Source organism: Leopardus geoffroyi, chromosome B3 (assembly GCF_018350155.1).
Source record: "Leopardus geoffroyi isolate Oge1 chromosome B3, O.geoffroyi_Oge1_pat1.0, whole genome shotgun sequence".
In the NCBI taxonomy this organism is placed as follows: domain Eukaryota; kingdom Metazoa; phylum Chordata; class Mammalia; order Carnivora; family Felidae; genus Leopardus; species Leopardus geoffroyi.
In genome coordinates this window covers 28,495,933-28,508,708 of record NC_059337.1, presented here as the reverse complement: position 1 = coordinate 28,508,708, position 12,776 = coordinate 28,495,933, and the positions used below count along the sequence as shown (strand labels likewise).

General features: G+C 38.6%; 1 protein-coding gene across 11 annotated transcripts in view; it reads left to right on the top strand.

Moving 5' to 3' along the window:
* TUBGCP5 (tubulin gamma complex associated protein 5) overlaps window positions 1-12,776 on the top strand; it is a 65,982-nt gene that overhangs the window by 13,141 nt on the left and 40,065 nt on the right. For 10 of the 11 annotated variants that reach the window (XR_006704500.1, XM_045448959.1, XM_045448960.1 and 7 more), the window contains exons 4-6: window positions 1,964-2,060; window positions 2,482-2,561; window positions 3,191-3,326. Coding sequence is in view for 10 of the 11 variants with exons in the window: in XM_045448959.1 (XP_045304915.1) it covers window positions 1,964-2,060; window positions 2,482-2,561; window positions 3,191-3,326 (313 nt within the window). In the remaining variant the exon portion in view is untranslated. The remainder of the gene's footprint in view (window positions 1-1,963; window positions 2,061-2,481; window positions 2,562-3,190; window positions 3,327-12,776) is intronic. The other variant, XM_045448962.1, reaches the window with a different exon arrangement.

Here is a 12,776-nt window from a genome sequence, read left to right as displayed (position 1 = left end):
GGAAGATCCACAAGGGTTTGATGTGTACCATTTTACTGCATACACTTCTTTCCTCTGCCACTGGTAACTTTCACCTTATTCAGGTGCACAAAAAAAAAAAAAAAAAAAATCTGATGTTAACAATTATTACTAAGTAACAGATTTATATAGTGAGAGGTATTTCTTTTTCAAGTATTTATATTTTAGACCACTTTTCTCTGTGGAATAAAAATTCTTTTCCTCGGTAAAGGAATTCAGGCCTTTCCAGGCAGGTGAAAAATTATCAGAAAAAGGGCAGCTCTTTGCAGTCTTATTAGTGATGTATTGCCTAAGCATTCCTAGGAAAGTTCAGCAAATGTTTACTGTGTCCCTGGCATCATACTAGGTGGTAGGAACACAGAATAAACAAGACATGATCATCACTGCCCAGATAGTTTAAGTTATTTAATTATAATTATAATAAACACTCTGAAGACATATATAAGGTACTACAAATGGTCCCTGACTTACAAAAAAGCAATTGGCATTCAGTGGAGATTCATATTTTGAGGGGCACCTGGGTGGCTCAGTCGGTTAAGCATCCAACTCTTGGTTTCAGCTCTGGTCATGATCTTGCAGTTTGTGAGTTCAGGCCCCACATCAGGCTCTATACTGACAGTGTGGAACCTGCTTGGGATTCTCTCTCTCTCTCTCTCTCTCTCTCTCTCTCTCAAAATAAATAAATAAACTTTAAAAATTTTAAAGATTCAGATTTTGAACTTTTTCTTTTCCCAGGTTAGTGATGTGCAGTAGGATACTGGTGATGCTGGGCAATGGCATTGAGCCACAGCTCCCAGTCAGATAGGTGCTCATGAGGGTAAACAACCAGTACACTTACATACACTTACTTGTTGGGTTGTATCCATACAACCATTCTGGTTTTTGCCTTCAGTTCAGTATTCAGTAAATTACATGAGATATTCAGCACTTTATTATGTTAAGTAGGCTTCACATCCAGCATGGAGCGCACTGCAGGTGCCTGAACTCACGACTCCGAAATCAAGACCTGAGCCAAGATCAAGAGTCAGACACCCAACCGACTGAGCCACCCAGGCACCCCAGCACTTTATTATTAAGTAGGCTTTGTGTAAAATGATTAAGTGTTCTGAGCATGTTTAAGATAGGGTAGGCATGGGGTGCGTAACTGGCTCAGTCAGTAGAGCATGGGATCTTGATCTTGGGGTCCTGAGTTCAGGCTTCATGTTGGGTGTAGAGATTACTTAAAAAAAAAGGGGGGTATAGCCAATCTATGATGTTCAGTAGGTTAGGTGAATGTATTAAATGCATTTTCAACTTACAGTCTTTTCAACTTAAAATGGCTTTATTTGGATGTAACCCCATTAAGTTGTGGAAGATTTATGTAGAATATACAATAGGAAGAGCTCACCTGGTCTTTAGACATCAGAGACTTACCTTCCTTGAGTTTAACCCATCTTTTCTCTCCTTTCCAGCACAGTTTATGACTTTTAACATATTTGGGGGTATTTTTATTTTTTGGTAACTTTTTAAATACTTTTTTAAAAATAATTTGTTTTACAAAAAACTTAAAATTTGAAGAAAGTAAAGGAGATCCAGTGTACCCCTTGCTCAGGTTCACTAATCAGTATCCTTTGATCTAGAATAGTTCCTCAGCCTTTCTTTATCTTGACCCTGATATTTTTGAAGAACACAGGCCAGTTATTGAGTAGCATTTCCCTCAGTTTAGGTTTTTCTGACAATTCCTTGTTAGCATTCAGGTAATGCATTTTTGACAGATTCTTTTTATGTACACATTTGAACTATAAAAAAGATATAGAGATTAGGATTTATTTAGATATAATTCATGTTTTCTCCAACTAGGAACAATATTGGGGACACAACTGACATGGGGTTAACTTTTCTTAAACTAGTTTTGAAAGCTCTTTACAACCTCAGTGATTTATATTCTTCATTTTTTGTTTTAAAGACAGATGTGCATTATTCAATACTGTCACTTCTTCTGTGTCTGTCTGATTCTCCTTCAAACAGCAATTATGTGGAAACACCAAGAGATAAAGAAGTGGGTATGTTACCAAATGCTTTAATATATAACAAAAGTGAAATTGGTTTTATTGTCAGGCATTGAGATTTTATAAAAAGTTGTAAAAATCTGTGAAACTAAAATATTCTGTTAATTTGGATACAATTGCAATTGCAAATCCTCATTTAAAATATAAATTAAAAAATAAATAAATAAAATATAAATTTTTACTTTGTCAGTTAAACTACTTTCAATTATATAAAGAGAAAAATCACTTTTGAAGATGAAGTTAAAATTTAAAATGTATTAGAATATCAATTTATTGAGTATTTTGATATTTTTGAACTTTTGTTTTCTGGGTGTATTTTATTTGAGTTTTGTTAGACTTTTTTCCTATAGCTTTGGGAGTTTTTTCCCCCACATATTTTTTATAAAACTAATGAGTTTCTTCTGTTACATTATAGAAAAGAAAGATGATTTTGACTGGGGAAAATACTTGATGGAAGGTGAAGAAATTGCCCTTGGTCCGAATGTAGACACACCAGTAAGTAGCAATAGTTTAGCTATTGTAAATACAAATATATGCCAAGTGATATATTATTTTTATGGTTCCTTCCACCCTAGAGCAACTTAACTAAAACAGGAATACTCTTCATTAAATTAGAGTAGTTTATTATTAAAGATTTATTAAGATTTTGCACTGAATTAATAGTACTAGAAAGTTGAATGGAATGAATGTAAGTATCCCTTAAGGAGCTGTGACTCTAGGGGCGCCTGGGTGGCTCAGTTGGTTGAGCGTCCGACTTCGGCTCAAGTCATTATCTCACAGGTCTTGGGTTTGAGCCCCGCATCAGGCCCTGTGCTGACTGCTTGCTCAGAGCCTGGAGCCTGCTTCAGATTCTGTGTCTCCTTCTCTCTCTGCCCCTGCCCCGCTGACACTTTTCTCACTCTGTTTCTCAAAAATAAATAAATGTAATAAAAAAAAGAAGCTGTGACTCTTGGGGGCTTTGCCACCAAATAATTCCATGCTATAATAGTAACTTTCAAGACATTTAGAAAAAAGTGTCATTTGGTTTAGTTTTGCTTTTCTTCTGAAATTTTCTTAATCTTATCATCTAGACAGCTCTAGTCACTACACACTCTAAGGGTAGGTGTATTTCCCTTTTTAATCAGAACTGGTCTGAAGAAAGTGAAGACGAAGATGATCAACAGCCCTTAAGTAGAGAAGACTCTGGGATTCAAGTGGACAGGACACCATTAGAAGAACAAGATCAAAACAGAAAATCAGGGCCTCGTGTCAGCTGGAAAGGTACCATGTGTTCTCAGATGCTGGCATCATTTTCTCATACAAGAATTCTCTGGAAGGACAGGCAATCTTTGGGGATCAGTTCTGTGTGATTTAAGATATTGGTAAGCTCTGCCGTCCTCATAAATGTTTTTAAACCATTAGTAGATCTTTCTTCTGTAGTGTCTAAGAAGTGGCACTACAAAATTAATGTTGAAAAGGGATTTAGAGTGAAATTCTTTTCCTTTTTTATAGTTCTGAGAACTTAGATAGTCCTAAATGTTTGTTTTTTTATTAGAGAAGGGTTGACTTTGCTAGTTAGTAACTAAATAAAAGGAGAAAAGATCTATACAATTTAATTTTAAATTGGAATGTCTGCTTTTTGAGTTTTAGTGAGGAACTATGAATTGGTAGAATCTAGAAAGAAGTGGAAGCAACCTCAGAGTTGTATTACTTCTCTAGTTGTATTACTTCTTCTCATTACTTCTCATTTTGTAGGTAAGGAAAACAAAGTCCTGGTTACATTGTTTTTTTTGTGGTCATGTAACTGTGAAACTAACCCCTTCACTAACCATGAAGCTTGGGATATGTAACCAGACTCTGTTCACTGTACTTGAACCTTGCCACATGGACAAAGAAGTTAAAGCTGATTTGGCATCCTAATGATTTTCTGGCTTATTTTTTCTTTTTAACTTGTGTATTAGACCTTTATCAGAGCACATCATCATCCCTAGTCCATGGAGGAACTTTTAGTTTGGCTTATATCATCTCTTCTGCTATTTCTGATTCTCACTTCCCTTTCCCTTTTTCTGCTAGCCCAGTTGGTGGCACTGTTCTAATGTATTTGATACCTGTGTTATCACATATGTTGGGTTCCTATAAAACATATTCTGTTGATTGGTATATTCTGTTTTGAAATTATGTACTGGTATTATCCCATGGGCAAAGCTTTGTTCTATTCCTCTTTTCATTTATCTCTAATTTAAATCTGTCCATGTCACTCTTGAACCTCTCTCCTGTCGCTCCTAACTGCTACATAGATTTCTGCAGTTTGCAATACCACATTTCTATTATCACTTCCCTGTGGACTGTCTTGAGCTGCCTTTGCCCCCTCTACCTAGTGCCATGTGCATTATGGACCTGGCCCCCACAATCTCCTCCCTGCTTGATAAGATCCACCTCTCTAGTTTGGGGTACTTTTGTTTCCATTTGCATTTGACTGCTTGGGATAAGTACTTGTGGCTCCTCAGCTCCTTCAGTTTTTTTTTTTTTGTTTGTTTGTTTTATCCATGTTAGTTAACATATACTGTAGTAATAATTTCAGGAGTAGAATTTAGTGTTCCATCAATTACATACAACAGCCAGTGTGCATCTCAAGTGCCCTCCCTAATGTGCATTACCCATTTAGCCCATCCCCCCCCACCTGCTGCCCCTGCAGCAACCCTCAGTGTGTCCTTTGTATTTTAAGAGTGTCTTATGGTTTGTCTCCCTCTGTTTTTATCTTATTTTTGCTTAGCATAATACACTCTGGTTCCATCCATGTTGTTGCAAATGGCAGATTTAATTCTTTTTGATTGCTGAGTAATTGTGTGTGCACGCATGTGTGTACACACACACATGCGTGCACACACACACACACACACATACACACACACACATCTTCTGTATCCATTCATCAGTCAATGGACATTTGGGTTCTTTCCCTGATTTGGCTGTTGTCAGTAGTGCAGCTATAAACATTGGGGTACATGTGCCCCTTCAGATCAGCATTTTTGTATCCTTTGGATAAATTCCTTGTAGTGCAAATTACTGCGTAGGTCTATTTTTAATTTTTTGAGAAAACTCCATACTGTTTTCCAGAGTGGCTGCACCAGTTTACATTCCCAACAGCAATGCAAAAAAAAAAAAAAAAAAAAAAAAATCCCCTTTCTGTGCATCCTTGCCAACATCTGTTGTTTCCTGAGTTGTTAATTTTAGCCATTCTGACAGGTGTGAGGTGATATGTCATTGTGGTTTTGGTTTGTATTTCCCTGCTGATGAGTGACGTAGAGCATCTTTTCATGTGTCTGTTAGCTTTGTGGATGACTTTTTTGGAAAAGTGTCTATTCATGTTTTGCCCATTTCTTAAATGGATTATTTGTTTTTTGGGTGTTGAGTTTGATAAAAGCTAGAACAATTCTAAAATTTGTATGGAACCAGAAAAGACCTTGAATAGCCAAAGTAATGTTGAAATAGAAAAACAAAACTGGAGGCATCACAATTCTGGACTACAAGCTGTATTACAAAGCTGTAATCATCAAGACAGTATGCTACTGGCACAAAAACAGGCACACTGACCAGTGGAACAGAATATAGAACCCGGAAATGAACCCACAAAGGTATGGCCAACTAATGTTTGACAAAGCAGGAAAGAATATCCAGTAGCAAAAAAAAGACAGTCTCTTCAGCAAATGGGGTTGGAAAGCCTGGACAGTGACATGCAGAAGAATGAACCTGGACCACTTTCTTGCACCATACACAAAAATGAACTCGAAATGTAAGGCAGGAAGCCATCAAATTCTGCTAGAGAAAACAGGCAACAACCTCTTTGACTTTAGCCGCAGCAACCTCTTACTTGACATGTCTCTGGAGGCAAGGGAAACAAAAGCAAAAATGAACTATTGGGACCTCATCAAGATAAAAACATCCTTGGGTCGCCTGGGTGACTCAGTTAAGAATCCGACTTCAGCTCAGATCATGATCTCACAGTTCATGGATGTGAGCCCCACGTCGGGCCCAGTGCTAACCACATTATGAACAATTTACAGGTCTGAGTACAACAAAATAGAAAAAAAGAATCAGATTCTGTTTGAAGTATCCCATGAAAAACATTAACTAGACAACAACTGCAATGTTAAATCTAGGAATTAGTATCTAGACATACAAAGGACTCTGAAGGGTGCGGTTGGGAAGGAAAGACATGAAACCCGAAAGAAAACAAGAGGGATATCAGTGGCCACTTCACAGAAGGGGCAAGACTGAAGGAGCTTTTTATCTTTTTTTTTTTTTTATGTTTATTTATTTTTGAGAGAGAGAAAGAGAGGTGCAGTGTGTGAGCAGAGGAAGAGCAGAGAGAGAGGGAGACACAGAATCCGAAACAGGCTCTAGGCTCTGAACTATCAGCACACAACCTGATGTGGGGCTCAAACCCACAAGCCATAGGTCATACCCTGAGCTGAAGTCGGATGCTTATCAGACTATAAGCCACCCAGCCACCGCTTCCATAAGCATTTTAGAAGCAGTAGCAGTTCTTTTTAAAAATCCAGCTGGAGGGGCACCTGGGTGGCTCAGTCGGTTAAGCGTCCGACTTTGGCTCAGGTCATGATCTCACAGTTCATGAGTTCGAGCCCTGTGTTGGGCTCTGTGCTGACAGCTCAGAGATGGAGCCTGCTTTGAATTCTGTGTCTCCCTCTCTCTCTGCTCCTCCCCTGCACATTCTCTCTCTCTCTCTCTCTCCTTCAAAAATAAAAACCATTTAAAAAAATTACAAAAAAAAAAATCCAGCTGGAATTTTTATTGGGATTGCATTGAATTTATATTTTTAGCGTGGAGAGATTTAATATCTTTACTTTGAAAATACCTACATTAATTCTAATTTTTTGTCCGACGATTTGGGAATTCTCTTTATAAAGATTATCAGTATTAATTTTTACATGTGTTCATCATTTTTGCTGTGAATGATGTCTTTTTTGTTTTATCACTGGTGTATGGGAACACTGTTGGTTTTTGTAAATTGTTCTTATATCCAGCATTTGCTGAACTTACATATTAGTTGTAATAGTTTGTTGACTCCATTGGGTTTTTCTTTCTTTTTTTTTGAGACTGAAGTGTTTAGGAAAGATGAAGTTTTGGGTTTTTTTAATGTTCTTCAGGGAGAGAGAGAGAGAGAGAGTGTGAGTGGGAGAAGGGTAGAGAGAGGGAGACACAGAATCTGAAGCAGGCTCCAGGCTCCGAGCTATCAGCACAGAGCCTAACTTGTGGCTCAAACTCACAGATGGGGAGATCATGATCTGAGCTGAAGTCAGAGGCTTAACCGACTGAGCCACTGAGGCGCCCCAGGAAAGCTGAAGTTTTAAAGGTGTTCCCAGAATTTTAAAAAATTCTATTTTCCCCAGCTCCCAAATTGTAACTGAATATTGGACAGATTAATTGATGGTAATTTTATAGTATTTGGAATTGGGAATTATAAGGTTTTTCATCATGGGCACAAATGAAAGGCACATGCTCTTTTTAGAACTGTGATGTTTCAAATGTGCATTTAACTAAATTCATTGAGCTCTTGCTATTCATCATATATTGTCAGACTAAAAATACAAAAAAAACAAGAAATATTATTCCTTCATATGAAGAATTCACAGTATAGTGTGGGAAACTATATTGTTAACAGATAAACTGTGATTCATTGCGATAACTGCTATAAATAAAGTGTAATGCTTTAGAGAACCTAAAAGATGGAACAACTTTGAGAGAGGCAGGAAAGGTTCATACAGTCAGAACAATTTAGAATTTATATTTGTGGTCTTGAAAATAGTTATTTCCAAAACTATTATGCAAAAGGAGCCATCTGGGGAAACTGTTTAAAAATACTGATTATAGGAGAGGAACCAAGATGGCAGAACAGCATGGAAGCTTTTTGTGTGTCTCGCGTCCATAAAATAACAGCCAGACCAACGCTAAATCATCCTACACACCTAGAAAACCAATTGGAAGATTAACACAACAATCTGCACAACCTGAACCACAGAATTCAGCAGGTATGTAACACGAAGAGCTGAACTTGAGGAGCAAGAAGCCCTGAAAGGTAGGGAACCCCTTTTGCGGGTGGAGAGAGGACAGAGACTGGGGAGAGGGGGAGCATACAGGAAAATCACCCCTCCCCAAAAGCAGCTGGAGAGAAAGTGGAAAATTGGAAATAGCCGCAGGGACTAAACTAAAAAGGGAGAAAGGAGAGGGTTTAAATTCCATTAGGACTGTAAACAAGGGGAGCGCAAAGGCTGCAACTCCACAGCTTGATACCTGACAGTGCTCTGGTGGGAAAGGTGAATCCCCAGGAACAGAGTGGGGTCCGGGAGGTTCTTGGGCCACACGGGGAAAGCGGTTTGACTGCTGGAAGGACATTTGGTAGAGACTGTTGAAGCCACCTGGTCCCAGCAGACCCCGGAAGGCAGACACATTCACTGGTGCTGGGACAAGGTTGTTGAGAGTGAAGCCTAGTGTCAGATGTGTGTTGTGATTTTCCATGGTCCCTGAAACACTGAGGCTACACTGTCTCGCGATTTTTTGCAGGGGCAGACTGGCAGCTGGCTGCAGTCTCCGGTCACTGTCAATAGCAGGATCCAGCGGGCCATAGCTCATTCGGCCATCGCTTGGTGAGACCCTCCCACAGAGGAGCGGAGCAGGTCAAAGCCACAGTCCTTCCGAAGTAAGGGACCCAGGGAAAACAACCACATCTGAGACAAAACTTGGGAGAGAGGTACTCCCCGGGGCCTGGTCACAGAGAGTGGAAAAGTGGGGAGTGGATGAGAACTGAAGACGGATAACTGGTGCGTGATGCTGATCTGGGAGAACAAACTGGGTGGCACCATTTTTCACCGCTCCCGTGCATGCGCACTGATGAGCACTACAACAATCCACCCCAGTAGGCTAGCAGCACCATCTAGTGGAGAGCGGATCTGTTACACCGAGCCCCACCCAACTGGGCCAATTTCGCTCTTCAGGAACACAAACCTCACTGCCGGCTTAATCTATGGACTATAAAGAGCTACTTTGACCTACCTCTAGAGGAAAACAAAGCAATTTCAGTCCTACTTCAATCTATTAGGTTCATCTACTCAATTTTTTCTCTCTCTTTTTCCTTTTTCTCTTTTACAATTCTTTTCTTTTTCTTGAATACAGAAAGAGAAATAACTCATTTTTATTTTCAATTTTTTTTTTTTTTCATTTCAACGTTTATTTTTTTATTTTTGGGACAGAGAGAGACAGAGCATGAACGGGGGAGGGGAGAGAGAGAGGGAGACACAGAATCGGAAACAGGCTCCAGGCTCTGAGCCATCAGCCCAGAGCCCGACGCGGGGCTCGAACTCACGGACCGCGAGATCGTGACCTGGCTGAAGTCGGACGCCCAACCGACTGTGCCACCCAGGCGCCCCTATTTTCAATTTTTATTAAAAGTATCTTTAATTTTTATTACTGTATTTTTTTTTACTTTTGTGTAAATTTTCTCAAATTATACTTTACTTCCATCATTTTATTTTAGTCTACTTCAGTGTACTCACCTTTTCAAATTTTCAAACAATTTCCTTTTTTTAATTTTTCTTTTTTCTTTTAAAAATATTTTTGTTATTACTATATTTTTTGCTTTTATGTAAATTTTTTCAAATTCTATCTTACTCCCATCATTTGATTTCAGTGTACTATAGTGTATTCACTTTTTCAGATTTTCAAACGATTTCTTTTTTTTGCCTTTTCCTTTTTTCTTTTTTATCTTTTTTCTCTTTTTCATTTCTTTTTTTTTCTTAAATACATAAAATGAAAAAATTCGTATTTCTTTTTAATTTTTATTAAAAATATTTTTCTATACTTTTTTCTACTATTCTCTATTTTCTACTATTCTCTATACTATTCTCTACTTTTGTGTATTTTAGTCTACTGTAGATTATTCATTTTTTCAAATTCACAAACGATTTCCTTTTTTTTTCTTTCCTCCCCCCCTTTTTTATTTGTTTTTTTTTTGTTTGTTTGTTTGTTTGTTTCTCTAATCTGTCAAACCACTTTCTACACCCAGACCAAAACACACCTAGAATCTAGCATCATCTATTAGATTTTTGTGTGGGTGTGTTTTTGATTTTTAATTTTAATATTTTTTTAACTTTAATTTTTTTAATTCCAATTTTTCTACCTCATTAAGTCCTTTTATCCCTTCAAAATGACCAAATGAAGGAATTCATCCCAAAAGAAAGAGCGTGAAGAAACAACAGCCAGAGATTTAACTAACACAGACACAAAGCAAGATGTCTGAACCAGAATTTGGAACCATGATAATAAGAATACTAGCTGGAGTCAAAAATAAATTAGAATCCCTTTCTGCAGAGATAAAAGAAGTAAAAAATAGCCAGAATGAAATTAAAAATGTTGTAACTGAGCTGCAATCACAGATGGATGCAGCAGCGGCAAAGATGGAAGAGGCAGAACAGAGAATCAGCGATATAGAGATAAACTTACAGAGAATAACAAAGCAGAGAAAAAGAGGGAGATTAAGGCAAAAGAGCACAATTTAGGAATTAGAGAAATCAGTGACATATTAGAAAGGAACATCAGAATCATAGGGGTCCCAGAGGAGGGAGGGAGAGAAAAAGGGGTAGAAGGGTTATGTGAGCATATCATAGCAGAAAACATTCCTAAACTGGGGAAAGACACAGACATCAAAATTCAGGAAGCACAGAGGACTCCCATTAGATTCAACAAAAACCAACTATCAACAAGGCATATCATAGTCAAATTCACAAAATACTCAGGCAAGGAGAGAATCATGAAAGCAGCAGGGTAAAAAAAAGTCTGTAACCTACAAGGGAAGACAGATCACGTTTGCAGCAGACCTATCCACAGAAACCTGACAGGCCAGAAACAAGTGGTGGGATATATTCAGTGTGCTGAATCAGAAAAGTATGCAGCCAAGAATTATTCCTGTATTATCTCATTTGATCTTCATAACAATCTAATAGGTACTTTCCCCATGACTCCAAAGAAGGAAAATGAGTCAAGGCAGGCCAACCAATGTGCCCACCTGGGCTCATGTAATGATATTGGAGCAGACATCAACAACTCAAAGCAGCAGACTTGCCAGGACCCAGCTTGATCTCACCTGCTCAAGTCTGTCTTTCCTACCACTGGGTAGCTGGGTGGTCCCAGACACCGAGCTGACCTCTCTATAAGGTGATGCTAGTGAAACACAAATCAAAGGCCAGGACACAGTCACACAGTGAGAAGCACAAAGGGAACACTGGCCCATCTGAGGAGTGGGAAGGCAAGTGCTCCTGGAGTGCTGAGTAAGCATATTGCCTTAAAAGAATCATAAGCGAGTGATTCAGTAAGTGTGTGTGAGGGTCAGGTCCTAGGATCTAACATTTTGGGGAAGGTATTTGGGGCAGCTTCTTTCTCATTTTCAACTTGATGTATGCAGTCAGATGCTGGCTCTGCTACTTACCAGGCACATAACCTTGGACACATACTTTATTTCTCTTTGTCAATGTTCTCATCCATAAAGTGGGCCTAATAACTGCACCTACATTTGAGGGCTGCAAGGATACGTAGTATGTAAAGTACCCAGAACTAGAGTTAGCCACACTGGTGTTTCTGTAATTAAACTTTTTTTTTTTTTTTTTTAATTTTTTTTCAACGTTTATTTATTTTTGGGACAGAGAGAGACAGAGCATGAACGGGGGAGGGGCAGAGAGAGGGGGAGACACAGAATCGGAAACAGGCTCCAGGCTCTGAGCCATCAGCCCAGAGCCTGACGCGGGGCTCGAACTCACGGACCGCGAGATTGTGACCTGGCTGAAGTCGGACGCTTAACTGACTGCGCCACCCAGGCGCCCCTGTAATTAAACTTTTATTGAAACACAGCCACACTCTCATTATATATGGTCTATGCCGCTTTGATGTTACAACAGTCGAATGAGGTAGCTGTGATAAATATTCACTCTCTGGACCTTTATAGGAAAAATAACCCTGGCTTAGAACATTGCTGGAGCATAGGTACTCAAGGTATTATTTAAACCCAAACTCACTTCCAGAATGATAAGCCTGAGTATGTGCACAAAGATAGAAACAAAAGTATTGACTATGGTGGTGACAAATGTGAAACAACAATGTCAATTAATAAGAAGCTGATTATATAAATTATAATATGTCCATGTTATGGAACACTATACAGATATTAAAAAGGAATGAAGGAAAATTTGTGTATATACACTGTGTATGCCAACATATAAATATCTCCAAGATCTTTAAATGAGCCAAAATCATCAAATGGATAGGTACAGTGATATATGCAATATAATCTCATTATGTTACCAAAAGAACACACACACAAAAACAAAAACTATGTGTATGTACAGAAAAGGCTATATAGTACCACAGAAGTACTGAGGAAATTTCACTTTTAATATATATAGTTCTGGGAGTGCCTGGGTCGCTCAGTCAGTTAAGTGTCCGACTCTTGGTTTTGGCTTAGGTCATGAACTCATGGTTCATGGGATCAAGCCCCGCATTCAGCTCTGCACTGATAGCACAAAGCCTGCTTGGGATTCTCTCTCTCCCTCTCTCTCTGCCCCTTCCCTGCTTGCACACTCTCTCTCTCAAAATAAATAAGTAAACTTAAAATATATGTATTATATATGTTATGTATAATATATATATTTATATATATACACACAC